Here is a 26,759-nt window from a genome sequence, read left to right as displayed (position 1 = left end):
ATATTGTTTTTTAATAATTAATGGCATATGTTATCTTAAATGTTGTAGTTGAGATACATGGAGTCAAACACAAGATGTGGAATGAAATGCACCATACCTTGTAGAAACGCCCATAGAGGTGTGGTGTGGATTGGTCCACACACTACAAGAAAAGCAGAATACCCTATTGGTGTGTGGTGTATTTTTATCCATACCACACCAGTGGATGAAAACACATCACCCAATTTCTCATCTATGCTATATAATACCCACTTTATTTAAACTTTTTGGGGATTTGGATCCCCAATAGGAACAGGATGGAGAGCCATTTTTATCCCTAGCTAAAGGGGATTAAAGTATGGGATGAAGATTTGTTTGAAAGTGGGAATGGTCCCCCCTTGTTGCCATTCTTGGATTTGATCCTAGGTCTCCCGAGACCTTACCAATTGAATCACTTGTATGATACCGGTTGATTGGTTATAAGTTGTGCTGATATATGTCTTTCTGGTACCAGTTGATTGGTTATAAGTTGTTTTGGTATATGTCTTTTTGGTATCATGGTCAGACTCTAAAAAGAAGGAAAGGGATTCCAAATTGGATTTGCCTTTTCTTAGTGTTAATGAGAGAACTGTATTGGCACAAACTGATCCGTGATTTTTGTAAAAAGGATTGATCAGGAGCATCCATATAATGAATCCCTTATGATATGGATTTAATAAAAAAAATGGCAGGAACATATTACTTTTGTATATGATTTGTTTCTTTTCTTTTTATTTTACGAGATTTAAAATGTTAATATAATATTTTCTTCAATCATCTAAACAAGGTTCTAAGTATCAGTATTACAAAGAATTTGGAAAAAAAAAATATACATTTGAAGAAACATGCCAGAATTTTGGACAGCCATGAAAAATTCAAAATTATTTGGCTCCTAGCTGGTTAGAGGACATACATCCGACCAAATGCTTTTTACACATTCATTTTAGGATTTAGGGGTTTAAATTTTTTTCCTCCCATCCAGGGGTTTAAGGTCTAGGGTTTCAAGATTTAGATATGAAAACATATTTTTTATTCGTAAATCAAAACATGGTTAGACCATGGTTCAAAGTATTGATATGATATGCCCGATACAGGGTGTATGATATCGTATCTTTTGAAAAAGATACGGTCTGAAATTCCTGTTTTCAGGTGTTTTGGACCCCCAATTTTTTTAATAATAAAAAGCATGCTAAAAACTTCTCAAAAAAGCAAAATATGAAAACAAACTAAAAAATAAATAAAGTTTCGGCCGTTTCTAAGTACCGATATGACATGACCGAAACTTGTATCGTATTTGACACTTTGAACCTTGGGTTAGACACATTCATCCGATCGACCATGGTAGGAGAAAAATAAAACTCGTTCTACTACATATTGATTTTTTTTAATAATAAAACAACTGCCACATTATCAAAATCATATTGAATAAATAAAAACCATGCATATTGGTGAAGAAATTGTAAGATATGCATCAATATGCTAGAAAACTCATGGTTCCTATAAATTTGTTAACTACACTGATATTAATACCCAAATGGATATTAATAAGCAAGGTTTTAAAAACCGGACTAGACATGGAATCGTTTTGGGTATCGGTTCTTTGGTTGAACGAACAACTTGTTATGATTTCAATAAATAAATAAACAAAACAAAAAATGACCAAAAACCATTGTCCAGGTCGACAATTCGACAGATTGGCCGCTCGAGTATGTGGATCGCTGACCAAATTAACGATTTTGGCCAGAAAGCGATTTTAGGGTGAAACGGAATTGGTTACCTAACCGGTTCCTAGGTCAACCGGTTCGATTGTCTTGTCCAGTTCAGTTTTCAAAACCATTAAATAAGATTTAAAAACATAAGAAATAGAGGAAAATAAGCCTATCCTAGATGTAACTATTGTCAATGTTTTCAACCCACTATTGATTTGGTTGGTTGAACTCATCAAACTGTCACCCTATCGTGATTTCAGGTTCAGTTCTAGTAAAACCTTCCATTTGGTTAGTTGACCTGGTAAAAAACCATCTGACTCGAGCGGTTAAACCGTTGACCCATTCGACCTGGTAACTAGGCCATGGATTGCAACTAAATGTGTATGTAAATTTTCAAAATCCATAATTTTGTACTCAATGCTCTATTAAGGTGATTTTTTTTTTTATCTTGAATAACTTTTCAAGATCTATGTGTCCCAACGAGCCAATATGCCTTTCCCTACTATTTTTTTCCAAAAAAAAACTTTTTTAGGCATCAAATCACAATTTTTAGCAATTTTTTTATAAATAAAAAGTAAGAAAGACCAATACGGACAATTAAACTAGTGATCCACAATCCAAATGAAAAAAACGGTTATGCCTCAGGTTGGTTTCTATAAAACACTAATTATTATATGATAACTTCACCAACAATGCTCTAAGTATTTTTCATTACTCTTTATTTTTTTATTAAGTGTTTGCGCAATTGCTTAATAAGTTTTTCAAAATTGAAAAATAATTTTAACACTAGGTCTAAGGTTCCACTTACGAAAGGCTTCACCAATATTACCTTTCTCCTACTTAGAGGAAGGAGGGCCCATGTTCTGTTGTATGTTTCAAGGTTTTTAAAATTAAATCGAACAACGAATAGGTCAAGGGTTTGGTTTTTGGGTCAAACGGTTTAATCATTCAAATCGAACAAATGGCCCATTCTGACAAAAAAATAAAAAATAAAAAACAGCCAAACCGTTAAATGGTTCAAACGGTCAATTATTTAGGTCAACGATTTATTGATCAAATCAATAAATTTTGGCAAAATAACGGTCAACTGTCTAGGTTTTCAACGATTTGTTGAAAGCCATGATATATGTAATTAGTATTATATTTTCTCTGAGATGGAAATTGACACACAAGCAAATAGTTGTTTGACTACTGTATATTATTTTCAATTCAACGAAGGACAGTGAAATCCTTTTACGTGGTTCACAAGGAAAGAAGCCCCAAATATCTGTTAGCGCGACTAAGAGTTGGACCAAACACTAATACATTTTGACCATCCTGTTCCTGTCGATATAGAGCTGCTGCATTTTTTGACTACACGCAACACTATTTTACATGTGAAACCAGCCTCAAAAGAACTGGTTCCTAACTCTTTTAGGGTCCGTTTGATTCACTAGAATAAAGGCTTGGAATCGATATTAGAATGGTCCAATCGTTTGGTTGGGATTACGAAAACAAAAAACAAAAAACAAAAAAACAGATCCTAAAAGACCATTCCTATCTCTACCTTTTTCCTTCAAACCAAACATAGCCTAAAGTCTTCCTGCATAACAGATACAATCCATAGAAAATGAATCAACATAAAATTCATACCCCATTAGACCTTTTTGAGCAGCAACATGGGCTGCCTGGTTTCCTTTTCTTTTTACATGGGAAAATTCAATCTCCAAACCAGAAGCTGCCCTACTGAAAGTTCAGCTCTCTAAAGACTGTCTTAGGCCTTATCCATTCAAACAATCCACCACCGAACTCCAATCACTCTCAAGTTTCAACTATCACCCTGTTCATCTCCATATCAAGCCCCACCCCAATGTCTGCAAAAACAGCTTTGACTTCAGCTTGCTGAGGAGCCATAAAGAGATGCCACACACAACCCATGGTTAAGTTGGTGGCAGCATATTCAACTAAGATTTAGAAGTATTTAGAAAACAAGAAGAAAGAAAATTTTCTTTCTATTTTCCCTGTCTACATAAACAATGGAAAATGAATTTTCAATGCCTTTCCTATTTCTCTTTCTTTTACCTCCCTTTCTTACTTCTAACAAGGTTGGTCTTAATGTCTTATTCCTTCATAGTTTTACATCTTTGGCTGCCCAATTGCCCACATATTTCTGAACCATTAATCCTGGTCTATTTTCCAAGTAATTAGGGATCAGAAATTTTGTGAAAATGATTTTTTTTTCTCTCATCAGACACCATTTTCCAAGAAAACAATTTATTTCCATTAATTTTATTTACACCCAAAATCAGGTACCTAGAGAAAAACTACTTTTTCAAATTAATTTGAGTTAGAACCGTGACGGATCCTTATTAAGCTTGAGGGTTTACAGGACCAACTAATCTACTTGTCAAAGACACCATATTTGAATTATTTCATCTCAAGAAATTCCATGAGGATGACATATGTTGTCTTCCAAAGTAGGGCTCAAAAATTGAAAGTTTCTTTAGATTTATTCATTTATGTGGTGATAAAGAATGGTGATCCAAATTCTCCTTTTTTTTTTCCTGTTTACTCTCTTTTGGAATCTATGAGATACCACTTTTTGGGTGTCTTCTCTTGAATCTCTTCCTTTCTTTTTAATGAATTTCTCGCAATTAATCACATTAAAATCTGCATATTTTTTATTGATTTATGTTTCACGAAATATATTTTCACATTTAATAAGATGTATTTATCATCACATTCGACCAATTATATATTTTGCTGCACATTGCAAGGGATGTACCACAATTTTGCCCTTGTTTATCAGAATAAGAATAAAAACTTTGGGTTATTTTTTAGTACAATAAGCCTTGCGTCGAATTTCTCTGTAATGAGGTTTCAATGATGTGATGGCGTGTTTGGCTCTTTTCGGTGTTCTCATTCATCTTTTGCTCTAATTTGACTTTTATTTTCAACAAATTCACCATAATTTTGCCCTTGTTTATCAGAATAAGAATAAAAACTTTGGGTTATTTTTTAGTACAATAAGCCTTGCGTCAAATTTCTCTGTAATGAGGTTTCAATGATGTGATGGCGTGTTTGGCTCTTTTTGGTGTTCTCATTCATCTTTTGTTCTAATTTGACTTTTATTTTCAACAAATTCATTACTTTATTGGATTTCAAATTAACTCCTAATCTTGATATTTTTTGTCTGGATAGACAGAACTTACATGTGGGTTACAAGACCCAAAAGTCAGTCAAGGGGCCCACATCACTTGCCACTTGTACCCTATTTAGAGGTGTTGGATCCATTCCTACACGGGTCCAGGCCAGCTAGAAGCATGATGCGAATCCTGTGTTCTATGATTTAGAATAGATAAATATAATGCACAATTCAGATGGCCAAACCACAATCCATTATGCAGATTGTGGGCTCAATTTGTTTAAATCAGTAAGGGTGTTCTCGGGTTGGGTTGGATCGGTTTGAGTCATTTTCTTCAACCGATTCGATTTAGTTGGTTTACTTATTGACTAAATCGAAACCAACCAACCCTGAAACAAAATCGATCCAAATATGAAGGGTCGGTTTGGGTTAATTTATTGGCTTAGTCAGTTTTTATATATATTTTAAACTGAAATACCTATATCTAAATATCTATTTAAATTTATTTTTTTTTGTTTTTATGCAAAACCAAAATATATATTTAAATTTATACAAAACTGAATTAAATATTATACTATTGTATTCTATTTGTATTAGTTTTGTGTTTCTAGTTTTTATCATAAATAACCAATTTTTTTTCAAAGTTCAAACAAAACACACATAAAATATATTAATATTTAACATATAGGGTAGGGATTAATTAACAATTACTTAAACATACATGAAAATCAAAATCAAAATGAATTGTCGATTTATTTATTTTAAAAAACCGACCAACTCGAATTGAGCAGGGCCAATTTAGTTGGTTTGACATTTAACATGAACACCCCTATAAATCAGCAGCAACCAAGTGGCAAGTTGAAGGGCCCCAAATCTAAAATGGGGCCCTGTGTACCTAAACAAAGAGGTCAAAACCGGATTAATTAGCCCCGGTTCAAGCCCCTGGATTAGCATCAACCCCACCGAAATTAACGTTGAAATGTTTCATTGATACAGCCAATGAGCCTGGTGTGAATCCACAGCCACTGAATCAGCCGACAATTCTATTCATAACACTGTGGCCTGTATGCGTGAGGCTTAGATGTTGGGCTGATGTGGCATGTGGAACCGTAGAGAATCTGGTATCTCCCAAGGGCCTAACAAAAAAGAACATACATGAATCAGTAAGAAACATCCAAATTTGACCAGCCATGTATGTACAGCTAGCCCATGACTTCTGACAATGAAACGAGCCCCGACAGCTAATCTCTCTCTTTTGAAATAATGACTTCTGCTCTCTAACCGTCAAAGGTCACATCCTTTATTCAAACCCGTGGATTTGTAGGTTAGAGCTCTCCACTCTCCGGTCATTTAAACATCTCTCGCTGTCTAAATTTTGACGATTCATACCGACTTTACAGTACATCTCACCATGTATTAGAAACATGAACGGTGATTTTGTTCTCCATTGACCTAGCTAGTGTTTGGCATTGATGCTGTCATTTAAACATCTCTCGCTGTTTAAATTTTAACAATTCATGCCGAATTTACAGCACATCCCTATTAGAAACATCTCCCCATGAATAATGGTGAAGGGTGATTTTGCTCTCCATTGACTTAGCTAGTGTTTGGCATTGATGTTGTAGCACCGTTTTCCAAAAAGTAATGTCTTTTTTTTTGTTCGGAATTGTTGCTGTCAGGTAAGACGTTTCCTAGAGCAACAATAACTTTTTTTGTTTGGTACCAATGCTTCCAGGAAACGTTTTCTGCACTTTTACCCATTATCGAGTGCCACATCACTGTCCTATTGGCACCAATAAGCTGTAGCTCCAAGAAACACCAAATTTGGCATTGCTCCAAGCCATGCCTTCCCAATTTCCAAAGTGTGGCTTGGAGCATTGTTTTCTATGGAAAAATGGCTCCAAACAGATGGATGTTTTTTGGAGCACCATTTTTTCCTGCATGGCGCTAATGTGGTGCCGTTGCTCCAGGAAACGACAATGATGCCAAACAGTCGCCTAGTGAAACGTGGCATTTGTCTTCGCTGCTTAACACCTCAACGCCATGCGGATAGTTGCTTATCTTGCCACGTCAAGGAGATGCACCCTAGAATCAGTCTAGGGCACCTCATATACAACTCAGGCACCTCGACAGGGCACCTTGGTAGGGCGGCTAGTAGCACCTCGTCCAGGGCCAACTTGTGGTACATCTAGTACCTCGTTGTTACTAGGCCAAAGGACCTTGGCATGAGAAGCGACCTCCCTCGAGAACTTGCCAACCTATGGTACCTCATTAGTACTGGTCCAAGGGACCTCAATGTGAGGAGCAACCTCCCTTAAGGACTTGTCGACCTGACTGAGGTCCATGTGGTGACCTACGAGACGTGCTCGCTGACCTCCTCTACATGCGTCATATCATTCCCGAGTCCTCTGAAAGTTAGCTCGCACACTGAATGTTCTGAAGGAAAGCACAAAACCTAGTCGACATGCCAAACTACCTCCGAGGACTTCGGACCGGTCCTCTAGAAGCTCATGCCAAACAATGCCCATATAAAGGTTTCACTTCCAACCTCATAAGGTATGCGTGATTTAGCTCTCAAAGTGTTCCAACTTTCTTGCTTTCTTGCAAACAATTATCAATTTGCTAACTTAAGCATCGGAGTTCCCACCCCGGGTCTAGCAATCCAGACACTGATAAACTTTTCTTGCAACTCGGCAAGGCGACTTACCTAATCCGACGTTTGAGCTATCCTCTAGCAAGGAGCTACCAGATTGCGCACCATCAAATAATAACACACAAGTATGGGAGATGTTCTCAATGCACAACTGAAACATGCTATGAGAAGCAGATTTGAACTTCATGGGGAGATGTGCCCAATGTGCAACTGGAATGGCCTTGTTAGAATAGTATCGAGAGCATTTATTGGAAATAGATATGAACTCATCAGTCATCACTTCAGGCTCTGCAAGATATGCTAAGCTCCATTTGGTTCGTGGGAATAGGATCTAGAATCCGAATCAGAATGGGCTATTCTGGTTCCAACTGTTTGGTTGGATGGAATAGGAATCTCATTACCATTCCTTCTGCAATAGCATTCTCCCATTTGAGGGAATAGCCATTCTTTACCCTTCTCTTGGGAATGAAATCTCATTCCTGTCTGAATCAAACAGACTCTAAGAATGGACCATTCCGATTCTGATTCTAGAGGATTTTGATTCTGATTTTGACTATAAACCAAACGGACCGTTATTTAACACTAACCGCTTATAGTATTCACTGAAATCTCGACATCCTACTTTCCACAACAAGTCTTATTTCCATAAAACCATCTAGTGTGACAATAGAACACATTCCAACTTGCTTCCAACACGATTTATAGCCACATCTTTTAAACATGTTTCATATCACCCCATCAATGAGTGCGAAGAAACATGTTTGAGATGTATGGCTATAAATTATGTTGAAAGTGCATCAATGAGCATTATTTCATTCCTACCATGTCAGATAAGCGCATTTAACCACAATCCTAAACCTTAAACCTTAAGCCCTAAATTCTAAATTTAAACACTGGACACATTCCACATTCCTCCAACCAAATAAGAGCCAAAGTTTTTTCAAATAGCAAACATTGCTACAAGGCACTAAATGTTGTCATCCAAAATAATAACGACTTTGTATAACTAAAACCCCATCTCTTTAACAATTAGAACCTAAATACACAATAATAGTGTTATGAACTTCATGATACATGGCCAGTTGCATGGATTACATCGAATTGGTGTTTTGTTTAGATAAAGAGTTTTAGTCTTAAAATGGAGAGAAGGTCTCCACTGGTTATTAATTATCATAGCTGGTTTATCTAAGCTGTTTTGGAGTTGAAGGATACATTCATCATCTCTCTAAATGAAGAATATATTCAATTTTCTCACTCTTCTATTTCAAAATAGGTAATGGGAAGAAGAAAGTGGTTTCCTCCGACTTCCCTCTCACACCAGTTGGCAAAAATCGCTGCAACATCTCAAGCATGAAAGCAATGAATTGACCTATGGCCCAATCTAGTGGTCATTGCAATAATCATCACTAGTTTAGAAAATTCACATGTAGGGGTGAAATTTGGGCGGATCCAACTCAAGCATGAATGGATCTATCCCAGAATTTTATACGGATTGGACTTGGATTTTTGGTCTTTAGATTAGGCTTGAGTCCAAAAATTTGTGCTTTTTAATTTTTTGGGTCGGATTCGGGCATAGCGGTTAGGTAGTCTGAATCTGACCCAAGCCCAGCCCAATTATATATATACATACATATATATATATAATATACACATTTACATGCATACATATATACATATATACATATATTTTTAAGAAACCATACACATGTTTATACATGAATAAATATATACATACATGTATATCAATTTTTAGTGTGGGTTGATCAACCAACCCATACTTGGTCCAGGCCCAAGTCCAACTTGTATGCATCAAATTTAAGTGCAGATTGGGCTCAGTTCGGGTAGTTCAGGCTTAACCTCAGGCTCGTACCAAACTTAGGCTTTAAACCCAATTCTTAGGGTTGTGTCTGGATTGAACTAAAACCCAGCCCAGCCTGCCCGATTTGCACCCCTAGTCCCGACTTTCACTCCTAGAGGCAAACATATATCATTAAATCTTGTATTCGAAATGCAATAAAAATTGGAATACTTACCATTTTATGTCTAGAATAGCCTATTTTCCATTAGATTTTGAATTTAGGAGGCATAACTCAAACCTAAGAGAAGAGAAGAGAATGAAACTCTTACACATCAAAGCAACAAAATTGGCTGTACCAATAAATTTGGACAAGCCATGTTTTAGGCTATCCTTAACGAACATAATTTAGGTTGTGTTTGGTACAACTACTATTTTTGACTGAAATGGATTGATCACTACAAATTGGTGAAAAATATGTATTGTTACATCACAAGCAAAGTTACTTCAACTAGAAAAATGCATGTATGGGATTGATCAACTCAGGAAAAAATCTCTCATAAATTTGTATTGATCAACCCAAATTTTCAGGTAGAAACAAACAGATAGATTAATTGTTCACTTGATTGGAGAATGGATTAGTTGAACTTGAGAGATGGATAATATTTATTGTTCCTGTTTGCTAGTCTAGAGCTAAAACCGTGAATCATGGCCTTCAATATATTGTTGTAGCCCCACACCTTGAATGGGACGAAGTTAAGGTGGGCCACACAATACATGGAAAGCCATGATTTCATCATTGAAGGAGATTTCAGGCATAGTCATGTAGCAACAAAGTTCTATCCTTCCAAAATTCATCAAGGAGATCCAGGAATAATCATCAATGGACTACTTGGGACTTTCCTTCGAGAATGTTATGAAGGTTGCAGGCGAAGCATGCTTACAGTATCCTACAATCAGTTCGGATCTCATACCCACACCTACCCCCGGTTCACTATATATGGCTCTACATTGAGAACATCTCCTGTATTTGCATGTCACCATTCATGGAGAAATGTTCCGTATGTACAGCTGTAGTGTCATGTGGGCAGGTGTGGATAGGATTCTTGTGAGTATAGGAGATCTAAGGTATCCTCAAGGTTCAAGATTTCAATACCATATGCCCCATATTGAGCATATCATATCATATCTTTGGGGGTCCCGTTTACAGGTGTTTTGGAACCCCACTCTTTTTTAATAAAAAAAATATGTTTAAATATATTCCCAATTAAAAACCAAATTTTGAAAAGAAAAACTAAAAAAAGGTATTTCCGCATGTATCTAAGTACCGATACACTTCTGCTGATACACAAAGGCGTATGGATACTTTGAATCATGATTATCTTACAATCATGCCTATTTTTGTATTAATCAGCTCTTACAGAGATGGTAATAGCAAGATTCGAAACTGCACCACTACTGAAACAATTCATCTGCTCTTTTCTTACAATCATACCTTTAGGCTGTGGTTGGTTTAAAAGAAAAGGCCATGATTTCAAACCAAACATAGCCTTAGAGAAGCTAAGTCTATATTTCCCTTCCTTTCCCTATCTTTTCCTTCCTGGCCGTTTAACTTGGGTCATGCTACCCCTCCTCATTCTAGCTTTTGATTGTACTCTCCCATCCAATAAGAAAAAGCCATGATTCCATTTTAGCCCAAGATTAAGCCAATTGGGACTTGAATAGGGGGAGATTGACTGGTTGTGAATTTATATAGGGATCGAATGAACCGGACTAGACAACATGAATAAAATACACCGGTATTCCATACATATGGGGTTATTCTCTTGTTATGGGGTTGCCCAGCACACACTTTTGCATGATTTTGTCTCCAACCAATACGGACTCCCGTTATTAGTGGTCCCATAACCCGTAACACAGCCATGGTCAGAAGTTAGACAGCCAATGTTTCTACCAGACAGCTGCCCTGACATGTGAGACAAAAGAAGACCAACCCATGGATATCCGGATAATCTCACTCCTCCGTGTGCCGACACTGCCATAGTGTCATGGACAGAATTTAGACAGCCAAAGTTTAAGACAAATGCAGTGTTACCACCAACGCCTTTAAATAATTGTTACGTCTCCCTTTGGTTTGATGGCACAAGTCAGACAACAGGGAGAGGAGGAGGAGGAGGAGAACGGTCAGCAGGCTGAGCCTCCTTGAACCAGTTGGTTCTCTCCTTTTTCTCTGATATTTTTTCTTCTATTTCTTAGAGATCAAACAGAGAGAGATCTAGAGAGAGAGAGAGAAGAGAAACAGAGATGGGCACTCTTAATCCGAATTCAGTAGGAGTTCTTCAGGGAGACTATGTAGAGGGTCCCCAGTCTCCTGTAGTCGAACCTCACCAGCAGAAGGAACTCGATGCCGGAGCTCTCTTCGTTCTCAAATCCAAAGGTGCTAATTACAGACACTTCTTCAGAAATTATATATATATCTTCATAGGAATATCTTGACATACATATTCTCTCTCTCTCTCTCTCTGATCAATTTGTCAACCCCCGAGAGATTGCTCTGCTAATCCCACAAAAGTGTCAGTTAATTGGAAAACAAGACAAACATCTGTGGCTTGGGCTCCTGTGTACAAGCAGCGAGCTTTAATTTGCATCTTTTTGTCTTTCTTTGACATGAGCTTGGGCTTGCAGGATCATGGCTACACTGCGGCTACCACTTGACGACATCAATCGTGGCTCCGCCTCTTCTGAGTCTTCCATTCGCGCTGGCCTCGCTGGGTTGGGTCGCCGGAGTTCTGTCTCTGATCATAGGAGCCATGGTGACGTTCTACTCTTACAATCTCATCTCACTGGTTCTGGAACACCATGCCCACAAGGGCCACCGTCACCTTCGATTCAGGGACATGGCCACAGATATTCTGGGTAAGTTGAATTCTAACTTGGATTAGGTGAAGTTGTTGCTTCAGAGAACACAGAGTCAGCAGCTCATGAGCTCACCACAACGTTACCTTCATCACACCTACCCAATACACCAAACTCTTCACATTTCAAAGTTCAAACTTCAGAGTTTAGACTAGTACTTCCTCAATTTGATCCGACTAGAACCAGATTCTTCGAACCGTTTTGGGCTCAATGGTTCATTTTAATCATTCGGTTTGCTCAAAGAAAAAAAAAGGATCTTTTAAGGCTACTTTTACATCAAAATAAGCATGTAGAGGTTAATCAACCACCCATTAACGCAATTCTAGCAGACCGGCGGTTTAGTCCGATCCGGTCTATTGTGTAATCTTTGACCAAAACCAGCGCTTGTTTGGATGTTTATTGTAAATTTGTAATAGCAAGACTGTCTATTGCTTAAAATAACGCATAAACATGTCTGATTTCAATTTGAAACACAGAAGCCAGCAGAGCGTAATATGATTGGGCTATGTGGACGACTTTTTTATTTTATCACGTGAGAATTAAAATAATAAATAATTTTAGTAAAACCGAATTGACTCGACCTTAAAATCTGGCGCATAATTTGTTTTATATATATATATATATATATATATATATATATATATATATATATATATATATATATATATATATAAGTAGTGCCTTACCTGATTCTTCCTTCATTTTTTAAAGGAAAATCACAGTTAAGTAAATTATACTTTGGGCTACACTTAGACTGTGTTTGGTTTGAAAGAAAATACAAAAAAAAAAAGAAGGAAAAAAATAGGAAAACCTATATAAAGTTTGTATGGGTTTTTCTACCTTACCTTTTCTTTCAAACCAAACACAGCCTTAATTTAAGGGCCTCTTAACATTTCAGTGTGACCCAGTTTTCATTTTGTCAGTCATCTCCAACACATGATATCATGAGGGGCTTTTTCAAGTTTTACACTTTACTAGAGTAACTAGACTGACCAAGACTGCATTAAAGGAATTTAAAATTAACAGTTTGATAATTTTACCATTCACTGTAAAATTAACTTATTTGAGTAGTGATTTTTGAAAGTTTAGTTATTTGTTTGTCACACTTGAAAATTAAGGCTCCAAGTGTTACTACCCCCAAAGTAAGGGTACCTATATGGTTTTGGGTTAGAGCCTATTCAGATTTCAAATCAAAATTAAATTGGATGGATTGAATGACCAATAAGACATATCAAATTGGATCAGTTCAGATTTAATGGTCCAAAACTTTTTTTGGGTTGCATTGAACCTGGTCCATCTATAATGAATTCATATTGGATTAGGTCAGATTAAACCAAGCGCCAATGAACCAGGTTTAGATTAGATACCAATCTAAACTAAAATCAATTTGAACAGATTGGCTGGTTCAGACATTGAATTGGACCAATTCAAAATAGTCTAAAGTGTATTCATATTGGATTGAAACATAGATTCATATTGGACCGGATCCGATTGAACCAATATCGGGTCCATTGACAGCCCCACTTATATCTAATTTTCCCCTTTTTTTTAATTTCGTTATAGATAATTCAGTGACAAAATTAATTCAGCACTTTGGATAGAAAATTACCTGTTTATGCTATAAAAAGTATTAAAGAAACACAGAGGAGCTGTATTAACGGTTGGATTTGACAGGGCCAAGATGGGGTAGATATTATGTGGGCCCAATTCAGTTTCTGGTCTGCTATGGTGCTGTTGTTGGATCCACCCTCCTGGGAGGTCAGTGCATGAAGGTCAGTTTCTCCATCTTTTGTTCTGCATTACTTGCCCAATAGCTGGGCCTGCTGGATGGGCCATAGGCCCAAAGTGTGTGAGACTATGAACCATTGAATCGGGTTCATTTTTTTTTTTTTTCTGCAGACAATCTACCAGATTTCAACACCAGATGGAAGCATGAAGCTGTACCAGTTCGTAGTCATATTTGGATGCTTTATGCTGCTGCTGGCTCAAGTCCCATCGTTTCACTCGCTGAGGCACATCAACCTCATTTCCTTGGTTCTCTGTCTTGCCTACAGCACCTGTGCCACGGCCGGCTCCATCTACATAGGTACCCAAATTAAACTGATGAACAGATGGTTTTCAGAATTCAGACCAATCCATCAACTAGTTAATGTCGATTTCACAGCTAAACAAGATTTTCTGTGCAACAGGGGATTCCTCCAAAGGCCCAACCAAAGACTATTCATTGAACAGCGATGGAACAAATCGTCTCTTCGGTATCTTCAATGCCATCGCCATCATCGCCACCACGTTCGGGAATGGAATCATCCCCGAGATACAGGTTCTGGGCCATCTGGGTTTTCGGGAAACTGTGATTTAGTTTCAGTTGTTGGACTGTCAATCAACTTTAGCTCAATTGCAGGCAACGTTGGCACCTCCGGTGAAGGGCAAGATGTTCAAGGGACTGTCTGTCTGTTACGCGGTGGTGATCGTCACCTTCTTCAGCGTCGGCATCTCCGGCTACTGGGCGTTCGGCAATCAAGCAGAGGGAACCGTTCTCAGCAACTTCTTGGACAACGGCAAGCCTTTGGTGCCCAAGTGGTTCCTTCTGATGACCAATATCTTCACTCTCCTGCAACTATCAGCCGTTGGTGTGGTGAGAATCGAATAAGCGCCAAGACTGAGAGCAAGCGCAAATGACTCGATCAACTAGCAATCATCTAAGCTCTGATGCAATGTTTGGTGCAGGTCTACTTGCAGCCTACAAACGAGGTGCTTGAGCGGACGTTCGCAGACCCCATGAGCCACGAGTTCTCCATTCGCAACGTCGTGCCGAGGCTGATTTCCAGATCGTTGTCGGTCGTCATTGCGACGACCGTCGCTGCTATGCTTCCGTTCTTCGGAGACATCAACGCGATGATCGGAGCTTTTGGGTTCATCCCTCTGGACTTCATCTTGCCTTCGGTGTTCTTCAACTTGACATTCAGGCCATCGCGGCGAGGCCCAATCTTCTGGGTGAACACCATTCTCGCTGTTGTGTTCTCTGTGTTAGGGGTGATAGCAGCAGTTGCAGCTGTTCGACAAATTAGTCTGGATGCAAAGAATTATAAATTGTTCGCCAATGTGTGATCCTGATCCCACTGGCTTACCATCATCAACACACAACCAGAGAGCCATTGTTGTTAGCTCTATAAAGATTTATATGCTATTTGTAATTGATTATATTTCAGCTTTCGCTCTCTTGGGGAGCCAATTCTCCCAAAACGAAATTCAAAATCCACAGATGATGATCAAAATGAGGTGGCTCAATTCAATATTCAGTACCTCTCTGCCCAACCCCATTAAAGTTGCTCTGCAGGATTCAGAGAGAGAGAGAGAGAGAGAAAGAGAGAGAGAGAGAGAGAGAGCATTAATTTAGATCAAACTAATTCCTTTTCTCTGTTTTCTTAGTCCATACATATACACAGGTGAATCCTTGGATCCTTGATGTAAAAACACAAAACAAAAACAGGAAGAAGAAAAGACTCGGCCACAGAAATCACAGAAGGAAAAACGGATGACAGATTTAAGCCAGAAGAGCAGGCTCAACCTCAACCCTGGCCAATCCCACCCTATCCCCAGCAGCCTTGGCTACCTCCACCTCACCCACAACCAGACCATCAACATCAGGCTCCTCACCCTTCAAGATGCGCTCCTCTACCTCCTCGTCGACATAGTTCGGATCCCCTTCGTCGATCGCCGGCGGTACAGGCGAGAGCTCGGTGTCGGCAATATCACCGGGGCCCTCCCAGGTAAACTTGCCGCCGTGGCCGGACTTGGGAGGGGTATGATGAAGCGCATTGCCGTCCACAGGGCGTCGATCCATGCGCTGCACACCCTTATCCCGGAGCTTCTTCTCTATGTACTTGAGGGTTTCGGGGTTGCTGGTGTTCACCTCCGCCTTCTCCACCCTCTTCTTCCCCTCTTCGTCTCTGCTCACCAGCCTGAACGACACCGTCTCCTTCTGGTAGTTCCCTTCCAGCGTTGAAGAAGAGTGTTTGTTACTCGCCATTGCTGGATTTGAAGTTGCAACTCTGAAAATTAGCACAGAACGTCTGAACCCAACCAGTGGCTCACGTCACGTAGACATTGAGATTGCGCTACTGGCTGAAGACGATTTATAGTGAGATTCAGACGTTTAGAGCAGAGCTCGATTCTGGATTGCTGGATACACTGGATAGAGATGGTCGTACTAAGTACGACCTGTCGCTAGAACATTCTGCCACATTCTCGTGCTCTTCACCATAACGATACGTGTCCCTATTTGGGGCGGTTGTTGTATCTTTTTTCCGTGTTCTCAACCCCTGATTTAGATTAGATCGTTCGGTTCAGATAATGTTGAATTGAACCCTACCCCACGTAGTGGAACAAAGCGATGGATCCGACGGTGCAGATGTTGAGACTAGTGAATCTTAAACCGTCCAGGATAATGTGGTTAATGGATAAGTTAGAACTGTATGCAAATGACATCCGTTTATCCGAATCAGAATTCGAATTTGAGTGACTCGAAGTCCCAAATTTGGAATGGATATGGATCCACCCCGAATCCCCTATCCAATCCGAATCCGATTTGATATATTCTGCCCATGTCTCATGATATAAAATATCAAAGTCACGTATTATTTTGATCATTTTTATTTAATTTATTAGTTTTATTCGATTGCTATCCATATTGGAAATAAATCTGATGAATAAGATTCAATTCGAATACAATCCGAACATGAGCAAAACAAAATTGGGATCCACCCTACATCCAATTCAAATCGATCCGTTTGCAGCTCTATTCAATGGCTAAGACTTGAAGACAATAAACCAGCTATTAGGGCTGTTAATAGATTGGATTCAACAAGATCCGAATCCGATCTGAAATTTAATCTGATTTAAAGACCTCGAATTGGATTCAAATCCTATCAGACTTTGATTGGATTTAGATTTAATCCGACTGCGTTTTATGTTTTTAAAATAAAATAAAAAATAAAAAAGTAAATTACTTTTAATGAAATATTGAATTTATTATACAAATATGCACATCAAAATATCGATACACTCAATATGCCGGTAGGGGCGTATCGGGCATTTCGATACTTGTTTTTTTACCTTTTTTTATTTTTTTTTTCAAAACTGGTTCAGGGGAGCCAGTCTAGGACCCTTCCATCCCTTGAACCGGTCAGACCCCTGATACACCCACTGTAGGGGTATATCAGAAGGGTCACAGAATGATACATATAGGCTGATACAGGCCAATATGTAACCATACTTTGAATTTTGCATATATATAGTATAATATATAGAATTATTTTTGTATTTTATATATAATTTTATAAATTTTATATGTTAAAATCACTTTATATTGTAATATAACCCGATTCAGATTTTAGTTAGATTGGATGGAATTAAATATACATATACCCTATTAATTAGATGCAAATTGTAAAATAGAATGGATTGACAAGATTCATGTAGCCAACCCCATATAGTGATGATGATGATGCATAAATCCAAATTCAATCCGATTATGTAAATAGATCACCCAAATTCGGGAAAACAGATGTTGGATCAAATTTCGGACTTTCAAGGTCCGTTGACAGCCCTACCAGCTCTCAAGATTCAAGAAAACATTTATTTTTCATGTGGCCCCCAATCTGCTACTTTCTTGCAATATGGCCCATTCATAACATATCTCACCCTTTCAAATATTCAGATCATTTGGCAAGCAGCATGGGCTGCATGGATTCTTCTCTTGTAGATTAGTAGTAGTTTTGAAGTTGAGAAAATATATATATATATCAAAAGCTGACACATTTCGGGTATTAGTTTTCATTTTAGCAGAAAATTTTCCATCCACATAACCTACAAATAATCTCAGAGGAACTGTTCAGTGTTCACAAATCAAGTAAAAAACATAAATGAAAAGGCTAACATCAATAAGAAAAGGGTAATATCAGACTGACTTCCTAGTTTTGGTGTCATTAACAGAAATGTTACAACAATGATAAAGAAGCCTCATTCATCTGCTCTTTCATCCTCAATAAGCATCTAATCTAATACCTATTAGGAAAAAAAAAACTTTCACATTATTAGTATTAGACTTCAAAGGCAACTAAACAAACCAAAACATAACAAGAGGTATACCTTCATTTCATATGCTATTCCTCAGTCACAGACTCGTTAATGTCTGGAGATGGTTTCAGTTCCAAGGTTGGTTCTGAGCCATGCCAACCACTACCAGGGAAAGTAGAGTTTGTGGTTGGATTAGTAGCCGCGCTGTTCTCTGCTTCTCCCTGGCTTTGTTCAGGTAATGTAGATGTTGGGGTGACAGCGGTGTCATCGTTAGGCGTTACTCGAGTGATCGGTCTTGCTGCTGTCACAACATCTGGGCCACCTGGAACTGCTGAAACCATTGAAGGTTCAAGAAGATGCTTCCGTTTGTGTGCTTTGTAACTGTTTGGCATGAAACTTCCCACCACAACCTGGTAAAACAAACAGCACACATGAAATCATGGATTTTATAATAATTATCAAGCTGATGGTAGCATTACTTCATTAAGTGAGATGCTGAAGCAGAACTCTACTCATTAAAGGAGGGTGCATTACCTAAACTAAGCTCCATAACTAAATTAATCAAGGTAGAACTCATCAAAGTCATGGTTTTGAGGGGTAATAGCACGAATTTCTATGTAAGATATTTCCACTAATCACTGAAAACTTCATAGCAACCTTAGCATTTGGAAGAGTATTTTTAACTACATATGTCAAGAATATACTCAATTAACTAAACATAACACCTCTATGTTGCTTCAAGGTAATTAAAAAGGGCAGTCCAGTGTACGAGGCTCCCGCCAATGCGGGGTCGGGGGAGGGACAGATGTACGCAGTCTTACCCCTGCACATACAGAGAGGTTGTTTCCGAGTGTTCCTTCAAGGTGATTGTGAAGCTTAAATCTAAAGGGCATTAAACAAAAACCCAGTCAAATAAAAATAATTATGTACTCTGTCAATATTATTTTGGAGGTTAAGATAGATACAGCAAAGTGGCCCAGTAAGAGAAAACAGACCCAGTAAACAGGATCATCTTGATCAGGTCTCTTTCGCCTGAGACATCACTCAGGTAGGACCCATAGAATGACAGGTGCCATCATCCTGCAGTGTGACAAGTATTGCAGTAAGTCTTTAATAAACCATCCCAATAGAGACTACAGATTTTGCCCCACCTTTCATGTCACTAATGTACAAAAATAGTACCTACTGTGTATAAACAATTATAATTGCATCAATGGTACTTCAATGTATGCTTGCATTGATGATTTCTCTCTGTCCATTACAACTTGGAAGATCTTCCCTGTGCATAGGTTTGCTGTTACTATCTGAATGGTGTAGTTAGGTAGTATTGTCATTTGGCATTCTTATAAGGAGTGGGGTTGGTACTTTTTGATATCCAAGAGATAATTCATATAGAAACAAGTGACCATAAGGCCACTTGAACATACTGGTCAGGAAATTTTACATTTTGAAATTTCAAGCACTTAGTATTTCTGCACTGAATTTGTACAGACATAACAGTGCAAGACCTTACCTGGATTGGGCTAGCAGCCAATAATAATCCTGCTACTCCCCCACCAATCACACGACCATCAGGACCAGCCAATGAAACACTTATTCCACCAGTTCTACTGCGTACTCCACCACCAGTATCAGTGATTGCGAAGGACCCAGACAAGGACAATATCTCGAAACGCCCCTGTATTGCAAAAAGAAGTAAAAGGAAAAAAAAGGTTAAATGACTACTGTCTCATTTGACTTATACATTCCATATCAATAGGTAGGATTAATTCATTTTGAAATGAAAATAAAGTTAAAAAACAAAATTTATGGTTAAACAAAGCTATGAATATGAATTTTCTTTGTTTTCTTTGTATTGAAAATCAATTCATAAGCTCAGGTGTCTATTGATCCAAGATCCTGACTAAATATTGGTCAAATAACAGAAAGTTTTGGTTTTCTTCCATATACTTGCATTTTGATATAGTAAGTACCCTGCATCCCCTTCCATAAGTTGTCTTCACTCCTAATAATCGAAATACTTCTGTCACAGCTAAAGTCTGGCAGTAACAGCTGGAGCAGAAAGAAAGCAATAGCAAGCAAGAAATTTTAAGCTAGTAACGAGGATAAATGATTGAGAAACACTAGGAGACAACTCCAACGAACCTAAGAAACACGATTGGATTTATGATAACCAGATACAGACAGGGACACAGACACAGATATGGGAATTGGGGTTACAACTCTCCATTTCCTAAAATCCCAGACAGGGACACAGGTATGGTTATCCCACGTAATATACTTATGTCATGCATGCACATCTAATTTGGGAAGCTAAATGACATTTCTCAATCCTTGTCTCTCGCCAAATTTAATTAAATTTATAACATATGATATAATTTTGTTAAACATGCATACTCTAAGAATTATTGCTGTAGAGAAGTATTCATGCAGTATCTGCTATCATATTTGATACGGTACTTGATGAAGGAAGATTTGGCCCGACCTCATAGTTATGCGACACGTGGCAAAAATAACAGTTCGGCAAAAGGGCCAAGCCTAGGAGTGAACAAGGGGACACCAGCGGACCGAACTCCCTACAGGGGGCCTGAACTCACCCTTGGCCCAAAACCAGAGTAATCCGAACTGGCCAACCTTATAACAGCTCGGGATATACCTCGCCGAATTGGCCAACCTTGTAACAACTCGGGGTATACCTCGCCGAACTGGCCAACCTTATAAACAGCTCGGGATATACGTCGCCGAACTGGCCAACCTTGTAACAACTCGGGGTATACCTCGCCGAACTGGCCTGCCTTGTAACGGTTCGGGATACACCTCGCCGAACTAACCTGCCCTATAGATACTTCCGAACTCAAGACTTCGCCTCGCTCACCACTCCGCATCACCTTTGGGCACCAAAACCAAACAAGTCGTACCATGCCTGACACTGAGGAAGTCCGTGCCCGAGGGCGCCGCACCTAACTGACTTGGGATCTGACGCTTGGCGGCCGCACTCTAAACGACCACCTGCCACCGCCACTGACACCGCCATTTCCAGTTAGAGAGACGGTTAGGCAGTGACGGTTCTGTCCCAGCAGAAAGGACGACGGCCGAATTGACAAGCGCAAGGGTAATCGTACCCGACCTGACAAGGGCCTCGGAGCGAGTGTGCGAAGTGATTATAAGAGCCCCCTGCCCCTAACAAACAAGGTATGCAAACTTTGCGCTATCTGGTGTTATCTTGCTTTTGAAGGATTCTAACTTGAGCTTCGGAGCCGCTACACCGGGTTCCCCCCAGAGCTTCCTCGTCTCCTCCGTTTCAGGTTCCCTGCTACCCAGTTCAGAAGCAAGGTCGTTGACAGCTAAGACCGGCCGGATTGCACATCATCAGTACTCAAGGCATGTATTGTATCCAGGTATTATAGGATCGGATCTATTAATGAATAACTACCTTTAATAACGAATATCATAATGGAAATGTCCACCTAACAAAGGAAACTTTGTATTTATGCAAGAAATAGTCAATATACTTCTAAAGTTTAAACTACAGTTGGATGGCATAGTATGGAGGCAAGGAGAAAAGTGATGCTTATTTAATCTCAGTCCACATCAAATTGGCTTGCTTGACTCAAGCAATAAAAGATATTCAAAACCAGTAACAAAGATTATGAGCACAAGATATGTAACTTTATGTAAATGCAAGGACTTAACCCGTTAGTTAGTAAAACCAACCAATGTAACAAATGTAGGGATCATTGCTTTATATAATTTTTAAGGGTTCCAACTCTGCTTAGCTCATATAAGCCCCACACCAGCTACTTGGTGTCGAGTAAATGGATCCTATGTGGACATTCCACTCTATCTGGGTCTTTTCCTTTGAGTTCAATCATACATTCAAGTCTTTTCTCACTACTTCAAGTCATTTCATTGTGAACTTTGTCTTGTTCTATTGGAGCCCTTAAATTGCACCAAATATTTCCTTACTGATGCAGTCATGGATATGTAAAGAACTTACTAAGCCAACTATGTCTGACTACCCTCATGTTGTCATCTTTAGGCCTATGTCTATTTCCCAGAAGTGGATCCAATTCTAATATTGGAAAATCTTTCTAGCTGTTATGTTAAATGTTCCTTTAGTTTGACTGTCCTCTACAATTTCCCATTTCTTACTTATAATCAATACTTATAATAAGCAGTGATATGGAGGGTATTCTTGGTAATCAGTTTTGATTTTCCATTCATTTGTCCTCATGTTCCTTTTTTGATCTGTACACCATATTTTCTGTCTTAATCTGACTTTAAGTGTTTTATTTTTAAGACACTATCCATATGTAATGTTGCATTTCTCTCTTTATCAATCAATAATTCCATAGGCATAGAACTTGCACCAACTGACCACCTGCAAATTCCTAGTTCAAGGTTCAAAATATCGATACGCCGATATGCCGGTAGGGGCATATTGGGCATTTCAATACATTTTTTTTACTTTTTTTTTTTCAAAACTGGTTCAGGGGAGCCGGTCCAGGACCCCTCCATCCCTTGAACCGGTCAGACCCCGATACACCCACTGTAGGGGCATATCGGGAGGGTCCCAGAACGATACGTATCGGCCAATACGGGCCGATACGTAACGATACTTTGAACCTTGGCCTAGTTAAGTCATCCGTCACCAGTTCAGAAACAGACAGAATCAACGCTTACCCGTGTTGGGCTACAGAACATTCTTGATGGGCAATCCCCATTGCATAAGACAGTAATTTTTAAGGAGCTTCTGGTCTTACTCTTGTCCCAACCCCAAAGTTTCACAACTTAGCCAAAGCTATACCTCATAGTAATCACAAAAACTCCATTTATCTTCTTTATTCTTGTATATAGGTATAGCAGAAGTTCCCAAAACTCCTTTGCATCTTCTTTGTCTTATGATTTATAAATTGCTGAATAGATTCTCCAGCCATAATAAGCATATTCCTTCCATGCATTTCCAAGTTGAAGGGAACATCATCTGGCCCTAAAGAATTTTTCTGTCTTCATCTATATTTTCAGATCAACCAGCCTTGGCTTCTCCATTTTACAGTACATTCTTGACAGCCAATCTATAGTTGTCAAGGTGACACCCAGGCAATAAAGCACCCATCCAGTGTTGCCTCACTTAACCGCCAAGGTATTTTGTACATGGTGCTATTATATACTTCTATAGTTTTAATTTTTTTTAGATTATATAATAAAATAGACATTATTAAACTAAATTACTCAGTTTGTGATTTAAAATACGTGTTTCTTTTATTTTTTCTTATTTGTTAGGGTTCAATGAACATGTATGCTGTACTGAACCCTCAAATACTTCAAAACCTGAACTGAGAAGCAAGGAAGAACTTAAAATTTTGTCCAATCAAAACATGAATTATTTTCTTCTTTCATCCTTTCTTTTTCCTATGACAAAAATAAGGGATCAGCCCCTCTACTTTCTGAAACTTCTCATTAATTCCAAGCTAGAAAGTGGGCATATTGAGAAATGATTCCATTTGTTTGCTCATTGTTGAAAGAGTGAAACAATCTCATCAACATGACTTTGCCAGCAAAGAGAAATTATTTCATAGAGGTGTTGGATATTTTGTGTTTCTGGTCTTGCACTCTCTTGGGTACTTTAGGGAGCAGACTTGTAATGATTTGTAATTTGGTAATTGTTATTAGAGGCTGAGAGTGCTTTGACAGTTTTATTTTGGCATTAGAATTTTTCCTTTATAATGTAAAGCCATCATCTTGGGCTTTTTGTTAACTGGCTTGATCACTAGCCTTTCTTATATGCTTTGACAGTTTTATTTTGGTATTAGAATTCTTCTTTTATAATGTAAAGCCATCATCTTGGGCTTTTTGTTAATTGGCTTGATCACTAACCTTTTTATATAGTTTTCCAAGAGATCATTACCTAGTTGCTTGTAAAATACATTTAACTTCTGAAGAGAGAACCCAGGAAAAAAGAAGAAAGATCAGTCTCTTCTAATTCCTTTTAAATTACTTAAGTTTAAAATATTTTTGAGCTTCTATATTACAGTAAGATTTTCTCCAACAGGCACCAAAGGGTTTTTTGTTCACCTGAATGCAGTTTAGATGTTCCTTTGACCTTTTCTACAATCATTTGTTTGAATAGGAAACAACAACTACTTTTAGCTTCTAATATAAATTGATGAACAAAAATCATTTCTTCAATCAGATAAACAAGAACGTAAATCTTAATTGAGTCGTTTATAGTGACTTGCACTTTTTCTGTTTGTCAGTTGAAAATCTTTTCTGCATAATTAAATGACCCTTTATTACTCTATCTACTTCTTGATACTATTTTATCATTTTAATTTATTTTTTAGAAAAAAAATGAGTGTTGGAGGTGCAAATCTCAAGCATTTGGAAGTCCTGAAGCCTCACCTTATGCCGTACCTTTTGAAAGGCTGGTCCTATGGGTTATTATAAAATACAAACTGATTACATAAACCACAACCTTTTAGTACCTTTACAGTAAAGAATCAGGACATGTGGTACACAAGCATTGATATCATAGATATTCCTGCATGCATTCTGTTCAAAGAAATAGATTTTCTGACTGTTCCAAAGTAATCCAGAAGGAAAAGGAGAAACAAACAAAAAAGGACAGGTTGAAATCATGCCTCATATGTCAAAATACCACCAGAAGAACCAGGCTGCCGAATTGTAACATTTGAAACAGCTCCATTGGCTGAGAGAATGCAAATGGCCCGAGGACCCTTGTGAGAAAATGAAAATATCTTTGCTGCAACATCCTAGAAGTAACAAAGTAGGATTCTGTCATTCAATCCCAGAACTTATAAAGCATGGTTCTTTCTCCATAAGTATTTAAACTTGATCAGTTCAAAATGAAAATATCAGTATACAAGGATATATTACCTCCCCTGTATTTATAGTAACCACATGTGGAGTGAAGTTTCCTCCTGCCGTATTTGCAATCAACTCACCTTCACAATCAAAGGCTATGTGTGAGAACTAAATTATTTGAATAAAGAAACCCAATCTAGTCATCATTCCTTATAATGGAGAACAAATACTTTGATGAATAAGCCAATCCATCCATCTCTTCTAAAATGTTAAGGTTTAGTACTTTCCATGTAGACTACTAAGTGGTTCTTCACATCATCTCATCATTACTAAGAAAAGTTTTCCAACTAATAAAATTCGTCAGCTTGCCCTGTCTTCTTTATTCAACTAATTTCTAGTAAAGGGCATAATTAGCTTATCAATTCTCATACAGACTGCAATCAGAAAATTGTCCGTGTTGTTTTTGTTGTTGTGTTGTTGTGTTGAAGAGGACTAGGGGAGTTCAAACTTCTTTATTCAATTAAAAAAATACTCTAATTGTTTTCTATTAGGGTAAAATAGAAATCCCAAATTCATAGAACAACCTGCCTAAGATCCAATAAAGCCATTAATATTATGATCAACATTTTTATTGTCACAAACCCATCATAAAAAGCATCAATGAGTACAGTAAATCCTTCCTGATTCCTTATAAAAAACTTTAATTAAATACGCAAAAATAGCATACCCTCTACCATTTGAAGGAGAATCCTAGCAGATTTTTTTCTGCTTTTCTTTGACTCACCTAAAGAAGCAAGTATTTGCCGTTTGCCAGAACCCGGTGGCCGCCCTCTATTCCGCTTGGGAGAGAAGTCGGAAGGAGATGAAGAATAGCCTGGTGAGAGTGTCAGAGCTATGCTCCCATCTGAACCATACTTTCTTGGCCTCCCTCTCTTCTTTCTACCCATCATGTCCATCCCCACTGCTCCTCCAAAGCTTCTCTCCATACTCATGCTTACTGCCATGTTCATCACCTGCGGCACCAACCCACTTGGTACCGCCCCCACTACTCCCGATCCCGGCCCACCTCCGCTCACCGGAGACTCAGTCTCCGTGGTAGTGTTAGCCGGAGAGCCAGAGACCGTGCTCTCTCTCCCTTCCATGCATATAGTTGTTTATCTAAACAGAGTTAAAAGAGAGAAAAGAGATTGCGACGTAAAACAAAGAGAAAGAAGATCAGAATTGGGGTGAAGCATCAAAGAGTAAGAAGTTAAGAAGAGAAGAGGATGAAGAAATGAGCCAAAGGATTTCTTTTTTTGAAATCTGAACGTTTCTCTGCAACTCGCGCCAGAACCAATTTGTTAGAAATAAATAAAAACAACTCCTCCTTTGTTTATTATGTAATAACAAAGCTTTATGACAACTCCCCTTTTGTGCAATGTCGCAAGTGCCCTTATAAATATAAAAAATGACGAAATTTTCCCTTTATTTTATTGCCAACTTATTTAATTCATACTCGGTTCAAGCCATCCACACAAGTTTACGTCTGCTGGCACCATGCTTACAGCAAAATCCTGCGACTCAGCAATGAAACATGGACAGATCAACCATGTTTTATTGCGTGGTCGCAAAATTTAGTGTGCCCATGATTGCAGCATATTA

The 26,759-nt window shown here is 38.4% G+C and overlaps 3 protein-coding genes across 3 annotated transcripts; 1 reads left to right on the top strand and 2 right to left on the bottom strand.

The window, feature by feature from the left end:
• The first annotated feature begins 11,309 nt into the window (after positions 1-11,309).
• On the top strand, positions 11,310-15,490 carry LOC148871049 (Transmembrane amino acid transporter family protein). The gene is made up of 7 exons (XM_088970793.1): positions 11,310-11,736; positions 11,985-12,215; positions 13,890-13,987; positions 14,115-14,301; positions 14,405-14,535; positions 14,617-14,850; positions 14,943-15,490. Exons 1-7 carry the CDS (start codon positions 11,604-11,606, stop codon positions 15,321-15,323), a joined length of 1,395 nt encoding a protein of 464 aa, XP_088826919.1. The 5' UTR covers positions 11,310-11,603; the 3' UTR covers positions 15,324-15,490.
• Positions 15,491-15,607: 117 nt separating this feature from the next.
• Positions 15,608-16,853, bottom strand: LOC148871048 (plant/protein). The gene has a single exon (XM_088970794.1). It carries the CDS (start codon positions 16,243-16,245, stop codon positions 15,760-15,762), a length of 486 nt encoding a protein of 161 aa, XP_088826920.1. The 5' UTR covers positions 16,246-16,853; the 3' UTR covers positions 15,608-15,759.
• Positions 16,854-18,011: 1,158 nt separating this feature from the next.
• On the bottom strand, positions 18,012-26,464 carry LOC148871047 (AT-hook motif nuclear-localized protein 1-like). Its single transcript, XM_088967660.1, has 6 exons — positions 25,903-26,464; positions 25,191-25,258; positions 24,935-25,066; positions 19,807-19,971; positions 18,366-18,703; positions 18,012-18,281 (listed from the first exon to the last, which is right to left on the bottom strand). Exons 1-5 carry the CDS (start codon positions 26,258-26,260, stop codon positions 18,380-18,382), a joined length of 1,047 nt encoding a protein of 348 aa, XP_088823786.1. The 5' UTR covers positions 26,261-26,464; the 3' UTR covers positions 18,012-18,281; positions 18,366-18,379.
• Positions 26,465-26,759: the final 295 nt, after the last annotated feature.

The sequence above is a fragment of the Nelumbo lutea genome, chromosome 2 (assembly GCF_056320005.1).
Source record: "Nelumbo lutea isolate HS-2025 chromosome 2, American lotus-T2T, whole genome shotgun sequence".
NCBI classification, from domain to species: Eukaryota; Viridiplantae; Streptophyta; class Magnoliopsida; order Proteales; family Nelumbonaceae; genus Nelumbo; species Nelumbo lutea.
Note: the sequence above shows the minus strand (reverse complement) of the source record. Positions and strands in the feature narration are given on the sequence as shown.